This window comes from Nuphar pumila, chromosome 12 (genome assembly GCF_984573655.1).
Source record: "Nuphar pumila chromosome 12, dmNupPumi1.hap1.1, whole genome shotgun sequence".
NCBI classification, from domain to species: Eukaryota; Viridiplantae; Streptophyta; class Magnoliopsida; order Nymphaeales; family Nymphaeaceae; genus Nuphar; species Nuphar pumila.
Genome location: NC_143260.1, coordinates 17044504 through 17063399, shown reverse-complemented (window position 1 = coordinate 17063399; position 18896 = coordinate 17044504). Strand labels below are relative to the sequence as shown.

General features: G+C 37.8%; 1 protein-coding gene across 1 annotated transcript in view; it reads right to left on the bottom strand.

Annotated features, from left to right (window-relative positions):
- LOC149820153 (putative RNA-dependent RNA polymerase 3) overlaps window positions 1–18896 on the bottom strand; it is a 141068-nt gene that overhangs the window by 120808 nt on the left and 1364 nt on the right. The window contains exon 4 of the mRNA XM_089981753.1: window positions 3349–3423. Coding sequence (XP_089837879.1) covers window positions 3349–3423 — 75 coding nt within the window. The remainder of the gene's footprint in view (window positions 1–3348; window positions 3424–18896) is intronic.

Here is an 18896-nt window from a genome sequence, read left to right as displayed (position 1 = left end):
TTCGAAAGATTTGAAATGTTAAAATAGCTTTTTAAAAACATTATATCTTTGCGAAACACACTCCCGAGGCTCCTATTAAGGACCTGTATCCCTTTCCTCGTAAGTGTGCTCTTGAACATGCGAGGCATGTTAGTACTACGACGATTGAATGAGAGAGTCTTATGGCCTCGATTAGTGCTTTGTGCGCGTTGTTGAAAACACATATAAAAAAAATGGGATCGCCTTCATAAGCAAGATGCTTGTTTCGGTCTAATGGACCAGAGCATGAAGAATGAGGCAACGGCTAAGAAACCCCGTCGCGCTCAATTCAACCTGGCTTCGTCAAGAGAGAGGACGAAGGGTACAAACTCCGATGGACAGACCATTTATGGCTTTTTAAAAGGGCAAAAGACCTGTTTTTCCCCAGTCATCGGAGGTTAGGGGGAGGGATAGGGGCTACATAAGTTAGCCTAGCACTTCTGCAGAAGTTAGATGCATCCCTATCAGGCCTTGGGGACTTACTCTCTCGACCATCGGTCGTCTCCATAGGAATAGGATTCAGTCAGCCAACCGAGGTATCTTAAAATACTTAACATAATGAACACTCGGCTTGGTCTCGGCTGTTTCGACTCACGTGCCATGTTTGTACCCGCATGGCCGGTTATCAAGTAATAACTAAATTGAGCATGCTCACCCTTTTCAGTTTGTTGTACTTAGCTTATTCCTCTAGTCTATCTGCTTAGTTGGCTCGTTACTACCTGCTGCTTAATTTAGTTCTTTCTGTCTTTGTACTCTCCTACTAGTTTTTCGCAAAACTAACCCATTTCATGGGTACAGGTGACGAATAGGTGCATCAGGCGATGGCGCGACTGCGAGATGATTTAAGGATCCACTGTTTCTGCTCGTAGTTCTTCTCATGGACATTTTGGTTTTTTATACGGTTTTTCCCTTGAGGAAACCCAAATTTTGTACAAACTTGATACTCTCTTTAAATAGAAGAAATGGTTTCCTAAGTATTATTGCAGATCGTCCATGGTAAATCTTTGTTTTCTCGCTAACGTGCCCAAGGTTGTCAAACCTGTCCTTTTTCTTTTAAAGAAATCGTTTCCGCTGATTTTAGAAATAAACTCTGTAAAGAAAAGAAATTTTCCAACTATTTCAAGGAAATTATAAGGTTCGAAATTTTGGGGCGTTACAGTTTGGAGCCACCTATTTAGGCTCAAGAAGAGCAAGTTTGTCCCAAAGGGGAGACAAAGCACTAAAATAATCGCGGACACGCATGTCCCCTTGTTTAGTTGATCTAATTTTTTCTTGATAAAAAAATTGTCTAGCTAGATCCTTTTGGGTATACATACGCTTAAAGAAGAACCAAGTTTCATTGGCCCTTCTAAACTTAGCAATGTTGGCACAAATTTTTATGTCAACATTGTTCATGAACCACGCCAAAATCTTGGCGTAGTTACTTTTCCAATCTTCTACCTTTACTTGATGGTCATGAATAGCTTTAAGAAGGTCTTCTCCATCAAGAGCCTTTTCAATACCTCCTTCGATTTTGGTAAGCTTCAATGTTGGTTCAAGAGAGGTTCCTATCACGAAGCCCCAAAGTTTCTTCCCGCGAAGGTGATTCTCCATAGCCGACGCCCACATCAAATAATTTGAACCATTGAGCTTAAAGGAGAGCTCCACCCTTGAATCGTGCTCCATATTGAAGAAGGTAGAGAGAGAACTTTGGTCACAATCTTCAAAGTGGCACAAAAGAAACCTTCCAAGATCGAAAAAACCCAAATGCTATGTCACAGGGATTCGGCTAGCAGGGTGCCGCACCCGCGTCGACACGACTCGACGCGGGTGCGGGTGTGGGTGCGGCACCGGGTGCGGTCAACCCGATCCTGGGTGCGTTGACCGCACCCAGGATCATTTAGGTCCTTTTTTTTGGATTTTTTTTTTTTAAATTTGCCCTCTAAAATGGGCTGCTGAAATTTTTTTTAAAAAAAATCAGCTGACAGCTGTTGATGGGCAGCGAATTTTTTAAAAAAAAAAAATCTGCTGACAGCTCCTGTCAGCTGCTGACAGGAGCTGTCAGCAGAGAAAATCGGATTTGAAAAGGCAGCTCCTGTCAGTCCTGGCAGGAGCTGTCAGCAGCTGACAGCTCCTGGCAGGAGCTTTTCAAATCCTTTTTTCCGTAAAGGATTTTCTCTCTCCCCTTTATATATATATATATATATATATATATATATATATATATATATTACATTTTTGCCCCTGCTGCACCCCCGCACCCGAGTTTTTTGGAAGTGCTGAATCCCCGCACCCATGTGACATAGCCCAAATGGCTGTAATACTATGTAATGAAATGAGCGAAAATACAAATAACAAGTGAAAAACACTTGTAGGTCCAACAATGGACAAGAACAAAGAAGATTACACAAGCACTTTAAGTGCAGACACATAAACCCACAAAGGAGAAATGTCAAAAGGCATAAAAAGAAAAAATACTATTGAGAGAGAGTGAGAGAACATCTTACATATGAGAGGGGGAACACCCCTTTATATACACAAGAAAATGAGAGAGGGAGTCATTGGGGCTCCCACACTGAAGTCGTTGGGGAGCCCCAACGACTCCATATGTGGGGTCCCCAATGGTTCCCAAAAAAGGAGTAAAAAAGAAATTAAAAATTAAAATTAAAATAAAACCTAGAATAAGTTATTTTAATAAACAACTTATTTTTACATGTGAAAAGACCAAAATACCTCTATCAAGTATTTTGGAATAAACATAAATATATATATGTATATATATATACATGTATGTATATATATATATATTATGTATATATATTTTTAATAATAAAATACAAAAAAGGAATACTAAAAAATATGTCATAGAATACATTCTAAGGAATAAAAGAAAATAAATAATATATATACATATAAATGTGTACATATAAACACAACATATATTTAACACTGATAGCGCTCACTCCTTAACAAGCTTGAGCTGCCACATCACAAGGCCCAACCAGGCTCGAGCTGGCTTGCCATATGATCAATCGAAGGAAGAAGTCGAAACTGAAAACAAAAAAAAAAAGATATTTTTACGGTGTACAATAAAGGGAAAAAGAACTTGGAACCAACTAACCCGTTGCACAACAGTGTGATTAACAGAAAATCTATAATTTTTACTTTACAAGACCAAAGCCATGCCAAAGTGAATAGCTTTAGTTCGCACTTTGCTCGTTAAACAAGACAAACTCATTTATGCCAAGATGTAGCTCTAGGAAAAGTGCAGGCCAATTTCAGCTTACACAACAAAAAGATACAAGTTACTACAACGTAACTCCTTTGAAAAAGATCCGGAGTACCACATACCTCAAAGCTTATGTTGCCATTGACGTTAACAAGGCAATGGTATTGATGAGTTTTTCCAGAATCCCACTCCAGATTCTACAAGACAAAACAAGCAACAAAAGAGAATTACCATCCCACCTGCTAAACAAAGCCATAGTGATGTCTTTAACTACTACTACTACAAGATCTACTTAGGGTTAATAAAATCATTCTAAATGTAACCACACTTATTTACTGCATATATATATATATATATATATATATATATATATATATATATATATATATATATTAAGCAGCTAATAGTCAAAAGAAAAGTTTGGATAAGTGCAGATACAAATAGTCCTTGGAATCCACAAAAAACTACTAAGGCAAATATTACATTGCACCTAGAAAATAAATTAGGGACATATGAGATAGATGCTACAAAAGCATTACCATGGTTCCCAACCTGAGTGCTACATATTCGACATAAGCATCTATAGGGAAGAAATCCAATTTTCTGACTAAAATGAAAAATCAATAATGGATTACGCATTATTGGTGAAGAACAAACACAAACTTTATACAAAATCACAATTTTTGAAATACTGGGCAAAATTCATTCACTGATATGCTAGATCACATTAACAACATTACTGTATGCTTAAGATGGTCATTCCCCTATAAGAAACACACTTACAAAAGGTTTATTTAAAAAGTGTTCAAATTTTGATTGCAGAGCAAGTTATATTTAAATGAATATTACTGATTAAGATATTCATAAAACAACCATTTCTACCCCAGATGGACTCTATAAAAGGTTAGTAATCTAAATCGCATAGATATGGAAGCAGGAACATGACACATTATGGATATGCTTGATATGTCAAACCAGCTCCTAAAAGTTAGGACAAGGGAACACAGATGCACACACCTGTATATATATGGTAAACATTTGGCACTATTGAAGGGACAAAACTACTGAGTACAAATCACCTTACATTTTTTTTAAGATTGGACCTTATGGATGTGATCTAGAAGGTATGTTTAGTAGAAAATGAATTTTGGATCATGTGATTGTGACATGTAAGCAGGTTTTTTAAGGGCTTAAAAAGTCATATTTTTAGATTGAAATGTGTTAATATATATATATATACGTATATATATTTTTTATTGTTTGTACATTATTGTAATAGGTTAGACTCATGAGGGATATTTTCATCATTTCAGTCACTGTAATAGATTGTGCCCATTAGGGGCACATTTGTCTTTTCCTTTATTTTTATTTTTCCCCCTTTTCATAGGGGGTATTTGGTCAAAGACCAAATAGAGCTGTTGAGAGCATCCCAATGGCTCTATTTCTAGCTCTTCGGATCTATTGAGCCTCCTTGTATATCAAGGGTATCTCCCTCTCCTCTAAAACAATGCTTGTCTAAAGCATTTTTAATATAATTTATTTTCATATTTTGTGCTCTCTCTCTCTCTCTCTCTCTCTCTCTCTCTCTCTCTCTCTCTCTCTCTCTCTCTCTCTCTCTCTCTTGTGAGTGGATTGTATTAGCCATTGTGGCTTATTGTATTTAGCCCATTAGAGGCTTTTATGTTTGTGTACTCTTTCTATCCCTTTAGTGGCATTGTACTTCTGCACATTTGGTTTCATTACATGGTATCAGAGCCCCTAGGTGTTTACATCCTTGGGCCTTATTGATTGTAGTGCTTGCGAAGATTGTGCTCTTCCAGGATATTTCTTTTTCATCTATCATTTTTCTCTTTGTCGTCGTGGCCGAAAAAATTGCAAAGATTGTTCATTCATTAAAATTGAATGGAACCAACTATATGACGTGGGCGGCTACTATGGAGAATAACCTGAAAGGAAAAAGGGCTTGCGGTTATATTTGTGGCATGGTTCCCGAGCCACAATCGAAGCTCACCAAGAAGGAAGGAGGTCAAGAGAGAAATCTAAATGAAAAATAAAAATAAAAATAAAAATAGAAGGCTATCAAGTATACCAATCTAAAATGGATGATTGGAAAAGTGAGCATGCTAAGATATTGGCATGGTTTATAAGCAATGTTGAACTCAAAATTTGTGTCAATCTTGCAAAGTTTAGAATAGTCAATGAAGCTTGAATCTTTATGAAAGGTATATACATACAAAAAGACCTTACTAAGTATTTTTTTTGCAAGAAAAAATAAGATCTACAAAGCAAGGTGATATGAGTATTCGCGACTATTATAGTACATTATCCCCATTGTGAGATGAACTTTCTCTTCTTGAACCTGAATGGGAAGGAGAAGCTATTGAATTGAGGCAACATCAAATAGAGACGAAACACTTCTTTCAATTCCTTCACGGCCTCCGTCCCGAATTCGAACAAGTGAGAGGATCTCTTCTTCATAGAACCTCTCCTACTCCACTTGATGAAACACTTGTTGAACTTGGTCAAGAGGAGACTTGTCTTTCGACGAACAAGGAAGTTGATGAAGTACGTGCGGTTTCTAGACCAGAGAATAACATAAAACATATAAGCCACTCTTAAAATGTAAAATATAAAATGTACAATATAAATATATAATAATAATATATTATATTATATTATATTATATTATATTATTAGATATATTTTATTTTTATTATCTTTTTTTTCGATTTTTATAATCTAGTTCGGATTGAACTAGAACTATAATTCAGTCAAGTTCCAACTAGGAACTTGACTACATTACAGTCGTCGACTATAATTAGAGTCGTTGAACTAGGATCCAACAACTCTCTAGAGGGAGCTCAAAGTGAGCTCTCCTCTTCCTCTCACATTTTGTATAAATAAGGGTATTCTCCTTCAACAATTGTATTGAATGCTTCTTAAGCATTTATGTCATAAATAAAGATTTATTTATTTATATTATGCTCATCCATTTATACCCTTTTATGGGTTTTGTTTGAAGTGTCTTTAATGAACATTCTTTTGAGAGATTATTATGCTTTGTGGAAGATTACAATTTCATTACATGATATCAAAGCCGTGGAGATCCTAGATCTTGAAGAACTTTCGCCTAGTTTTATCAGCTTGTTCATGGTTGAAGAACATTCTTTTGAAGAAATGAGGAAATTGAAGAAGTGTTTGTGGTGTTTTTCATTCATTCCCTCTCTTTTCTCTCTCTTTCTCTCTCTTTTCTCTTCTCTCGTCCATTTTGCTTTTCTCACCCTTGTAAAAGATGGATGACAATGATAAGATCACCATCATGGCCATGAAATTAAATGATACTAATTATGTAATGTGGGTTTCGATTATGAAGCACCACATTTGAAGAAAAGGGTTGTAGGGTATAGTGGATGGTTCCGATTTGAAACCTAAACTAGCTCTCACAAAATTTGAGGGTGATAAAGAAGTTCCTCTAACGGAAGGAAAGAAGAGCAAAGATTTGGCCACTTATGAGAAAAATGAAAAGAGTGTAGGATAGGGCATGCAAAAATTATGTCGTAGCTAATTAATAGCGTGGACATTAAGAAATGTTCTAGCCTTGCTAAATTTGAGCATGCCGATAAAGCTTGGGAATACCTTAAAAATATCTATTCCCTTAAAGATATTGCACATGCGTGCAATTTGCAAGATAGAGTTTGGACAATGACTCAAAAAGAAAAAACTATTAGAGAATATTATAATGAGTTGTCTAAACTTTGGGAAGAATTTGCTCTTCTTGAGCACAAATGACATTGTGCCGAAGATATCGAGCTTCGCCAAAAACAACTCGATATGGAACATTTCTATCAATTCATAAATAGTTGAAGGTCGAAATTTGACTCCACCAAAATCTGCCCTTTTTACATCGTAGAAAGGTTCCTTCTATTGTTGATACTATAGAAGAACGGACTATGGAGGAAAATAGACTTAGAAAAAATAATCAAAAAACTGATGATGACTACGTTCTAGCTGTGTCTAGACCGAAAAATTATATTTGCACTAATAAGCCACCACATTTTGGTAGCCAGAACGATGACTTTGACAAAAAAAAGTCATTTGTCACCATTGTCATGAATCGGATCACTATAGGCCTCAACATCCAAAGTTACAGAGAAGAGAAGAAAAGAGGGTTGCATCCATTGAAACAGAATCAAAAGAACAAGATGCACCTGTATCTATGGCTCGATTGATGAAGATTCTTCAACATCTTCTCCAAGGGGCATCTGCCTCAACTGGAGCGGCTATTGCATCTTTTTCTGATTCAGGTAACTTCCCTTAGCTTATAGACTCCGGTGTTTCTTTTCATATGACCCCGAATGTTAATAGCATATCCGAATGTCTTAAAAATAACTCAAGTGTGTCAAAGGTTTTTACAGTTGATGGTACATCTCTTAAAATAAAAGGAGTAGGATGTTTTGAAAATTTTCATAAATCCAAATTTTTTTATCCCAAAAGTTAGATATATTCCTAAACTAAATATGAATCTTTTATCTGTTTCTCAAATATCTGACTATGTGTGTAATATCTCATTCTTTTCTCATAGATGTTGGGTACAGGATCGTCAGTCAAGGAAGCTGATCGGGGAAGGCCATACAGAAAGAGGACTCTATTACATGGACTTTTTAGAATTACCCAAGAATGCATTTTGCTATAATATTCAAAAATTAGAATTAGATTTATGGCACAAAAGACTTGGTCATCCTCACATGTCAAAAATTCAACATTTTTCAAGTTTAGAAAAATTTTATAATTCTAAAAGTTTTACTTGTAAAGGCTGCATTTTTGGCAAAATGAAAATATTATTGTTTCATAGTAGAACTTTAGTTTTTTCTAGACCACTTGAATTAATACACTCAGATGTTTGGGGTCCTCCATCAGTCATTTCGAAAAGGAGGTTATGCATATTATGTTATTTTAGTTTTCTAGACATACTTGAATTTATTTCCTTAAACATAAATCTGAAGTCTTTGCTCAGTTTCAAATATTTCATAAAATGGTTAAAAATGAATTTCAAAATGATATTTCCATTTTTCGCACAGATTCAGAAGGAGAGTTTATATCCAAAGAATTCAAAGACTCAATTTACATGGCATTATACATTAAAGATCATGTCCACACACTCCACAACAGAATGGCCTGGCCGAACGTAAACATAGACACATTATGAAAACTACTAGGACTTTGCTAATTGCAAATCAAGTTCTAAAAGGTTTTTGGGCTAAAGCTGCCCTAATTGCTACCTATCTCATTAATCGAATGCCATCTTCCTCATTAAAGAATATAACTCCAATTGAAAAACTTGTCAACTTATCTTCTGATTATTCTAGACTAAGAGTCTTTGGATGCAAATGTTTTGTTTTCACCAACAAAAATGACACTCTCTCCTCGTGCAATTCCATGTGCCTTTTTAGGATATGCCGATAGCTAAAAAAGCTATAGGTGTTTGGATTTTCAAAATGAAAAATTGTATGTGTCAAGAAATATATCTTTTCTAGAAAAAGAAAGCTTATTTGAATTCGAAAAACCCAAGGAAGTCACTGAATATTCCTTTCTAATTGATCTAACCTCAAAAACCAATGAATGGGATCTTGAATATGACTTTGACAATGATCAAAGTCCTATTGATATTGAACATGATGTCGATAATGAAGAGCAAACTCATAGGGATGTTAGTCTAAAATATTCAAGACGAAGACAACAAAATTTCCCATGTGCATTGGAAAAATATTCCAAAGTTTCACCCAGAAGAACGTCTAAAATTTCTAGACCTCCTAGTAAATTTACGTCTTACGAATCGTTTTCACCCACATATAGGGCAGACATTGCATTAATACAATCATATTTTGAACCATCATCCTATTCTCAAGCCAAAAATCATGTAGAATGGATAGAAGCCATGAAAACAAAACTGGATGCATTGGAAAAGGCTAACACTTGGACTATCTAAGATGTGCCTCCAGGAAAGAATCCTATAGGTTGTCGATGGGTTTACAAAGTCAAAAACCAAAAGTGATAGAAATCTCGAAAGATATAAGGTTCGTCTAGTGGCAAAAGGGTATGCCCAAGAGCATGGCATCGATTATGAAGAGACCTTTGCTCCTGTGGCTCGTATGACCACTATCAGAACTTTAATAGCTCTGACCTCCATTAGAAAATGACCTATATTTCAAATGGATGTTAACAATGTCTTTTTAGATGGGAACCTAATTGAAGTATACATGGAAGCTCCACCTGGTATTAGTATCCCTAAAGGTAAAGCTCTTCGTCTAGAAAAAGCTCTTTATGGTCTTAAACATGCACCAAAAGCCTGGTATGACAGATTTAGTCATGTTATGCTTGATATCGGTTTTCAATCTTGTTTGACCGACATTCTTTTATGTATTAAGAAATCTAATGCAGGCATCATTGTCCTCCTTCTCTATGTGAATGATATGATCATCACTGAAGGCGACAAATAGGGAGTTGCAAATATCAAAACTCTTCTTAAAACTCATTTTGAAATGACTGATTTAGGTCTATTAAGATATTTTCTAGGAATTGAAGTTGTTTATTCACCTCATGTGTATTTGATGTCTCAATCTAAATTTGCATTTGATATTGTTTTCAAGTCTGAAATTATAGATGATAAGAAAGTGGACACTCTAGAAGTTGTCAATATTAAAATGAGAATTGATGATATATTAAAATGAGAATTGATGATGGAGAACTTCTTGATGATCCTACTCCTTACAGACAGCTTATCGGAGCACTTTCTTATCTTTCCATTACTAGGTCAGATATATCACACGTTCACACAACTAGTCAGTTTCAGCATACTCCCCACCTCTGTGCATGTGGGAGCGGTTTTGTGTATTATTAGATACTTAAAGTCCTCTCTTTCACGAGGATTTTTTTTGCCTTCTTTATCGTCCATAGATTTAATTGACTATACTGATGCTGACTTGGGAGGTGATCCCAATAATAGGCACTCAACCACTAGTTTTTGTGTTTTCACAGGTGAATCCTTAATTTTGTGGAGGTGCAAAAGTAGCATGTCTCTCTTTCCTCCACCGAAGTTGAATATAGAGTCATGGCAACCACCATTATGGAAGTTGTTTGGCACAGACGACTGCTAACTGACATGGGAGTTGAAGCAACACAAGCTTCAAGAATGTGCTGTGAAAACAAAAGTGTGATCTATATCGCAAGCAACTGAACGTTTCATGAGTGCACCAAACATATTAAGATAGATTGTCACTATGTCAGAGAGGAATATTTACACGAAACCATTGATCTGTCATATGTTACATCAGAGTATCAATTAGCAGACTTCTTTACCAAGCCTCTCGCTGCTCCCAGATTCCACTTTCTCTTAAGCAAACTTTCGATTATTGTACCGTAAGTTTGAGGGGAACTGTTAAAATGTAAAATGTATGATATAAATATATAATAATATTATAATATATTGTATATATTTTATTTTTATTATTTTACTTTTCTTTATTTTTGGTTTTTATAATCTAGATCGGATTGAACTAGAACTATAATTTAGTCAAGTTCCAACTAGGAACTTGACTACATTATAGTCATTGGACTCTCGACCAACAACTATAATTAGAGCCATTGGACTAGGGTCCAACGACTCTCTCTAGAGGGAGCTCAAAGTGAGCTCCCCTCTTCCTCTCCCATTTTGTATAAATAGGGGTATTCCCCTTCAACAATTGTATTGAATGCTTCTTAAGCATTTTTGTCATAAATAAAGATTTATTTATTTTTATAGTGCTCTTCTATTTATACCATTTTATGGGTTTTGTTTGAAGTGTCTTTAATAGACTTTCTTTTGAGAGATTTGTGTGCTTTGTGAAAGATCATCATTTCATTACAACTTCCTCATTTTGGGAGGAATAACTATGGTGGAGGAAGAAAATTTGTTTGACACTTTTGCAACAAGCTAAGACATATCAAATCCAATTGTCCAAAGCTTAAGAAGAAAGTGGCTTCCGTTGGAGAGAAGTCATTCAAAGCAAATGAAGAATCAAAAAGGGATGGAGATATCAAATCATCCATTACTCAACTTACTCTCCAACAATACAAGAACAACTCCTCTACTCCATCTATTTTCGGTGTTGCGGTCTCTTCTTGCTGAACAATTTGTAATCCTTTTTATTGTACACATCTTTTTCATCTCGATATGTGATAAAAAAATTATGATACTTTTTACAACATCACCTAAAAGATTGAAGTCACCATGTAAAACCCAGTTTAAAAAAAAAAAAAGGAGATCGGACCTGGGTCGGGTCCAAACCCGACCCGGATCCAACCTGTGCCCAGCCCCTCGAAAAGGGCTTTCGAAGGGGTTGGCAGCCCACGGAGGGGGGGGGGGGGATCACCGGCGACACAAAGGGTGGGCCCTGTGTGCACCCCTCCTTTTAAAAGGGCGAGAGGGGAGGGCTTACGAGACTCCCCCCCCCCCCCCCCCCGACACTCTCTCATCTCTCGTCTCTTCCCCCTTCTGTTCTTGTCTCTCTCTCTCTCTCTCTCTCTCTCTCTCTCTCTCTCTCTCTCTCTCTCTCTCTCTCTCTCTCTCTCATTGCCGACACTGGCCAGCCCCTCTTCACGGCAACCACTCGTCGGTGAGCCCCCTTCACGACGATCACCTCCCCGGCGCCCTCTCACTCCCTCCGGCAGCCCATGTAACCCCCTTCTCCTCTCGCTTTCGCCCCTCTTTTCTTCCTTTGGTTCGCCGGAAGGCCGGCGGCCCTGCCGTGCCTTCCTCTCCCCCTTTTTCGTTAGGCAAGGGGCTCTGCCCCCCTTGTCTTCATTTTTTAGCAGGCAGGGGGCAGGGGGGCCCTGCCCTTTTTACTTTTCCGGCAGAGGCCATGGCCCCTGCCCTTCTCTTTCGTGTAGGGGCCGATGGCCCCTACCCTTCCCTTAAGAAAGGAAGCAGGAGCCCTCGACTCCGGCCTCATTTCTTGGAAACACGGCAGGGGACTTGACAGACAGGGGCCTCTGGCCCCTATCTCATTCTTTTTTCTGTCGAGCAAAAGCTCGACAGGGGCCATTGGCCCCTGCCTCCTCTCCTGTTAAGCCGCAGGGGGGCCTTTGGCCCCTACGCTCTCTCTCTCTCTCTCTACTTGTTTCCTTGGCAGGGGCCATCGGCCCCTGCCCCTTTCTTTTCAAAATCTGGCAAGAGCCGAAGGCTCCTGTCCCTCCTTTCTTTAAAACCCAGCAAGGGCCTCCCAAAGCCCTTGCCCCTCTTTTTGAAGACCCAGCAAGGGCCGAAGGCCCCTGCCCCTCTTACTTTTATCACGGTAGGGGCCGAGGGCCCCTGCACCTGTCTCCTTTGGCAGCATGGGTCATTGGACCCTACCTCGTTCTTTTTCATTATTGTAGGGGTCGATGACCCCTGCATTGAGTTGCGGAGAAATCGAATCTTCTCCCTATCCTTATTCGTTTTATGCATGCTAAACTACGTACTTTTGCAGTGTTACGCAACGGAGCCCGTTCGTGACCCGCGAACTAAACCAACGATCACCTACGCTCGTAGACGACTTCTTCCTCGCAATACCTCAAGGTAGGAGAAGTTGCACAAGGACTTAAAAAATTAAATCAAGCTTAAATAATTAAAGATTGAAAGGACTTAATTACATATCTATATACATATACGTATATAAGTACGCATTTAATTAAAGGACGCGGTTTCGCAATCCTTGTCCTTTGCTTTCGCATTTCCTGTTTCTGTTTGTCGTCGTGCTTTGCGCCTAGGCTTTTGCTTTCATATTTACTACTTACTGTCTTTTAATTCAAGGATGTGGTTTCGCGATCCTTGTCCTTTGCTTTCGCATTTCTTATTTTTGTTTGTCGTCGCGCTTTGCGCCCAGGCTTTTGCTTTCGTATTTACTACTTACTGTCTTTTAATTCAAGGATGCGGTTTCGCGATCCTTGTCCTTTGTTTTCGCATTTCCTATTTTTGTTTGTCGTCGCGCTTTGCGCCCAGGCTTTTGCTTTCATATTTACTACTTACTGTCTTTTAATTCAAGGACGCGGTTTCGCAATCCTTGTCCTTTGCTTTCGCATTTCCTATTTCTGTTTGCCATCGCGCTTCGCGCCCAGGCTCTTGCTTTTCGCATTATTTGTCTTTCGGTTTTGCCTTGCCATCGACTCAGCGTATTCGGGAGGAATACCTTTTCCACTATTTTTACCCGATATGTTTTGGGAGAATCCTTGATCTGGGACAAAATCAAGTTGTTGGGTGATGGGTTCTTTTGCGAAACCCATTTACCAAAACCATTGTCGTGACTTGCCTAGCACCCAGACACTGTGTCATCTGATGCAAGATTTGAGAAAATCACATGCCATATGTAGGCAAGTTGTTGATCGTTTCGAAAGATTTAGAATATTAAAATAACTTTTTAGAACATTGTATCTTTGCGAAACACACTCATGAGGCTCCTATTGAGGACCTATATCCCTTTCCTCGTAGTGTACTCTTGAACATGCAAGGCATGTTAGTACTACGACGATTGGATGAGATGGTCTTATAACCTCGATTAGTGCCTTATGCACGTTGTTTGAAAACAAATATAAAAAGGGGATCGCCTTCATAGGCAAGATGCTCATTTTGGTCTAATGGACCAGAGTATGAAGAATGAGACAACGACTAAGAAACCCCGTCGCGCTCAATTCAACCTGGCTTCGTCAAGAGAGAGGACGAAGGGTACCAACTCCGATGGACAGACCATTTATGGCTTTTTAAGGGCAAAAGACCTGTCTTCCCCAGTCATCAGAGGTTAGGGGGGATAGGGGCTACATAAGTTAGCCTAACACTTCTGCAGAAGTTTGATGCATCCCTATCAGGCCTTGGGGACTTACTCTCTCGACCATCGATCGTCTCCACAGTCAGACAACTGAGGTATCTTAAAATACTTAACATAATGAACACTCGGCTTGGTCTCGGCTGTTTCAACTCATGTGCCATATATGTACCTGCATGTCCGGTTAACAAGTAATAACTAAATTGAGCATGCTCACCTTTCAGTTTGTTGCACTTAGCTTGTTTCTCCAAGTTTATATGCTTAGTTTGCTTGTCACTACCAGCTGCATAAATTATTTATGCCTAATTTAGTTCTTTTTGTTTTTGTGCTCACCTACTAGTTTTTCGCAAAACTAACTCATTTCATGGGTACAGGTGACGACTAGGTGCATCACAGGCGATGACGCGACTGCGAGATTACTTCAGGATCCACTGTTTCAGCTCTCCTGAACATTTTGGTTTTTGTTACAGTTTCCCTGGAGGGAATCCAAATTTTTGTACAAATCTAACACTCTCTTTTAATAGAAGAAATGATTTCGTAAGTATTATTGCAAATCGTCCATGGTAAATCTTTGTTCTCTTGCTAACGTGCCCAAAGTTGGCAAACTTGTTCCTTTTCTTTTAAAGAAATCGTTTCCGCTGATTTTGAAAATTAACTCTGTAAGGAAAAAGAATTTTTCAACTATTTCAAAGGAATTATAAAGTTCGAAATTTTTGGGCGTTACACATCATCAGCTCCAATATTGAGTACCCATGACAGTAACATCACATTGGTGCTTTTGCACCCTTTGTCATCAAATTAGGGGCAGTGCCACCACCTAGTGTTATGGGTCTAAGCAGTAGGGGCTTGTTTTTCGACCTAAGTTGCCTAGGTTGTCCCCGCATGGACATGGTTGTTATTTTTTTATTTTTTTTGTCTCCTTTCTTTTTTTCTTTTTTTCTTTTTCTTCTTTCTCCCACCCCAAAAGCTTACTTTTTTTGTTCTTTCCTTTTCTTCTTCTTCTTTTGCTTTTCTTTTTTAGCTACTTATTTTTTGCTTTTTTTCTTCTTCCTCCTCCTCTTTAACCCCTAAGGCTTATCTTTTTCTTCCTTTTCCTTTTCTTCCTCTTTCCCCTCTTTTTTTTTCCTTCTTATTTTTTCTTTTCTTCTTCTTCTTCCTCGTCTTGCCCCTCCACTCTTCTTTTTTTTCTTCCTTTTTCTCCCTTTTATCTTTTTTCCTTCTTTTTATTTTTTGTTATTTACATGTATTCATATATTTTTGACACACACACATATAAAATCTGCTTTTTTAGCTCTCTCTCTCTCTCTCTCTCTCTCTCTCTCTCTCTCTCTCTCTCTATATATATATATATATATATATATGTATATCTATAGGGTTAATCTAACATTAAACTACTTGTATTTAACATTAGATGAATTCAACATTATTAAAATGACTAAAATACCCTTAAGAAAAGGCATTTTTTAAAATACATGATTACTTTTTGTGAGAAAAAAAGGTAACTTTGATAGATTCAAAAAGTTACTTTTTTTGGAAAAGGTGTTTTTTGACTTTTCAATTCTTTCCAAGTTCAAAAGACCTATAATGCCCATAAAAGTAAGCATGCATTTTCAAAAATACCATTCATTTAATGTTTTTTTAGTCATTTTAGTAAGGTTGAATTCATCTAATGTTAAACACAACTAGTTTAATGTTAGATTATATATATAACGGAGTTCATCCTATCATTTTTTGAAATATCAAAGTTTTTGGTGTTTTATGCTCAATTTGAACCATTAGATGTATTTATCAATACTTATTTAGAAACAAACTTTGTTTCAAATTGATTTGATATAAAAAAATATGAACATTTTATCATAAAATTTTAGTACAATATCAACCAATGATTTTTTTTACCTCTTTAAAATACACATCTTAGCATAAAGATGCCTAATCAATTACAGGTTCTCCATTCAACAACAATCATAAACACATATAACAGTTACAATTGAGTATAAAACATCTAAAACCATGATTTTTGAAGGGTCCTAACAGTGACCTAACAAAACAAGGGCAGGATAATCCTCTCTCTCTCTCTCTCTCTCTCTCTCTCTCTCTCTCTCTCTCTCTCTCTCTCTCTCTATATATATATATATATATATATATATATATATATATATATATATATATATAGTAATCGGATGGTGTGCCCCAAGTTTTAGTGTATGTTCAATATTATGCAATTTCATTAATTTTGCAACATGTTACACTGAATTACACACTTCATCCATAGTTACAATCATATATTTGTTACTAAAGTTAACTATTTATTGAATTTTTTTGCTTTTCTTGATGTTTTATTTTTTTGGTGCCGCATAGGCCGACTACTCCCACCTAGGCCTCGACTAGTCCTTTTAAGGGTCATCTGCAAAGTTTCCGACTAGTGCTTTTGACAACTAAGTTTGCACCTCCAAAGCAGCCATGTCAACATGTTATAGGCGTGGGTGCAGCACCCAATATGGTTGGGTTCAGGTTAACAAGTGTTGGCACACACCCAATCATTTTGGTCAAAATTTATACTTGGTCGTCCAAGTTTAAGAAAGAAACTTAAAACCTTATAATTGTATAATTATAAATGAAATTTACGGACACACACACACACACACACACACACACACACACACATATATATATATACAACCCTGCACGCAAGCTTCTTGAAATTTCTGTGTTGCACCCTTCGCACATGCATCCACACCTAAGTGGCATAGTGAGAAAATCATTTCACTACAATCTTTTCTTAGTAATGTTGTTTTAGACCTCCACACAACCATGGCAGATGGCTCCTATATCACCACATATTGGTTCTACCATCAACTTAATATGTTGTGTTCATTCATGATGATGTGCCTTCCTAATAACCACAGGGATTCTACTAACCAGGTGCCGCACCCGCGTCGACGCGACGGAGGTGCGGGTGCGGCACCTGGTGCCGTCAACCCGACCCTATGTAAAAAAAAATGAAAAAAGAAGAAGAAGACCCAGGAAAGAGAGAGGCGAGAGGGAGCTCACTTGAAAGGGGGCCGGAGACCGGCGTCGGGTGGCTCGCCGGACAAGGGGCTTGCCGGCGTCAAGTGACCAGAAAACGAACGGGAGCCTGCGGCGGGGGGAGAAGACGAGCAAGGAGAGAGAGAGAGAGAGAGCAGCATGGGGAGGGGGAAGCAGATTAGGTTATGTTGTGTGGCCATCCGATTTGCATTTTAAAAAGATAAAAAGTCAACAAACTACGTGGCATTCATCCAAAATGCAAACAGACGGCCACGATGTGTGCATGAGCAAAAACGCTCATGTTCACGCTCATGTTCAGCATGACCTGATCTACTTCCGTGTGGGAGAGGACCCTACCTGCGTGCTTTAAACAAGCACGGATTTGGATCCGGGTCGGATCCGAATCTGACCTGGGTCCGATTTATTTATTTATTTATTTTGCCGCATCCCCACAACCGCACCCGCACCCGCACCCATGTGACATACCCTCTATAGCATATGCATTCAGTGGCAAGTGGTCAGACTCAGCACTTGTCCTGGTTCCTTTTTACCCTAGCATTGCAGCATATGATAATAAGGTTCTTCACAGAGGTACTGCATGTGTCTCTTCCATTCTCTACATAGGAAGCTTTCAGCATTCAGCAGACTTTTCAGACATAATAAAATTCACCATCACCAACACCTAAATATATCTAAAAAATACACTTAACTCCAAGGTATCAAAGAAATACTACAAAAAATTCTGTCAAAAGCTTTTTCAATGGCGGTATTTATTATATCATCTAATTTTTAGCAGTTAAAGAATGTGCATATTCAAAACTGACTAGGCATATCCATAGAAAATCAACAATTCATATTGCATGAGAACTTTACAATAAAAATATGGGTCTTTCATTGAAATGAGTTGATCCTAACTACGATGATTCTGTGCTAGATACAATGGTACCATCAAAAGTACCAAATGCATTCCCCCCATACAAAGACACCTACATACATATGCCATCCAAGATTTACCCTCATGCATGGGCTGTGCACAATATCTTGTATGACATAAAAGACTTCCATGCAAATCGCATATAATCAAGTGCTATAACAGAAAGAAGTGTGCATTAATATGTTTATGTACAAATAGGCAGAGAGGCTCATCGATTACAAAAGCAACATATTTCACTGCAAAGAAATATTAATAATGCTTTGAGTTTTCGGTTTCATTCAGCCCTTATGAAGTGGAGCTTTAACACTGACTCAGTGCCTTCTTTAAGTAGGCAGATTAATATTGCTTTGAGTTTTCTGTTTCATTCAGCCCTTATGAAGTGGAGCTTTAACACTGACTCAGCGCCTTCTTTAAGTAGGCAGATTAATATTGCTTTGAGTTTTCTGTTTCATTCAGCCCTTATGAAGTGGAGCTTTAACACTGACTCAGCGCCTTCTTTAAGTAGGCAGATTCCCATTCCAATGTTACATGTCGAAAAACTAGCATTCTTTTCTCCTCCAAACAACCTTCACAATACACTTAAAAGTTTGGCTGTTCCTTTTAGTTAACTTTTGATCTTCAAATAGATCTAACTGTGCACATAAATAGAAAGCAAGAAATTATGCTTCTGAGGAACTCATAATCAGTAAGTCCGTTGAAGAAGTAGAACCATATCTTTAGGATAGTCCCATATCAAAGATCACAGTCAACTTTATTGTTTTGCGCTGCATCTTCCAACAACATCGTGCCAACGGTTTTCCCAACATGTATTATTTTTTACTCGAAAATAAAAAGAACAATCAATATCTGGATATAGGAATTCTAGGGTTCGGAATGC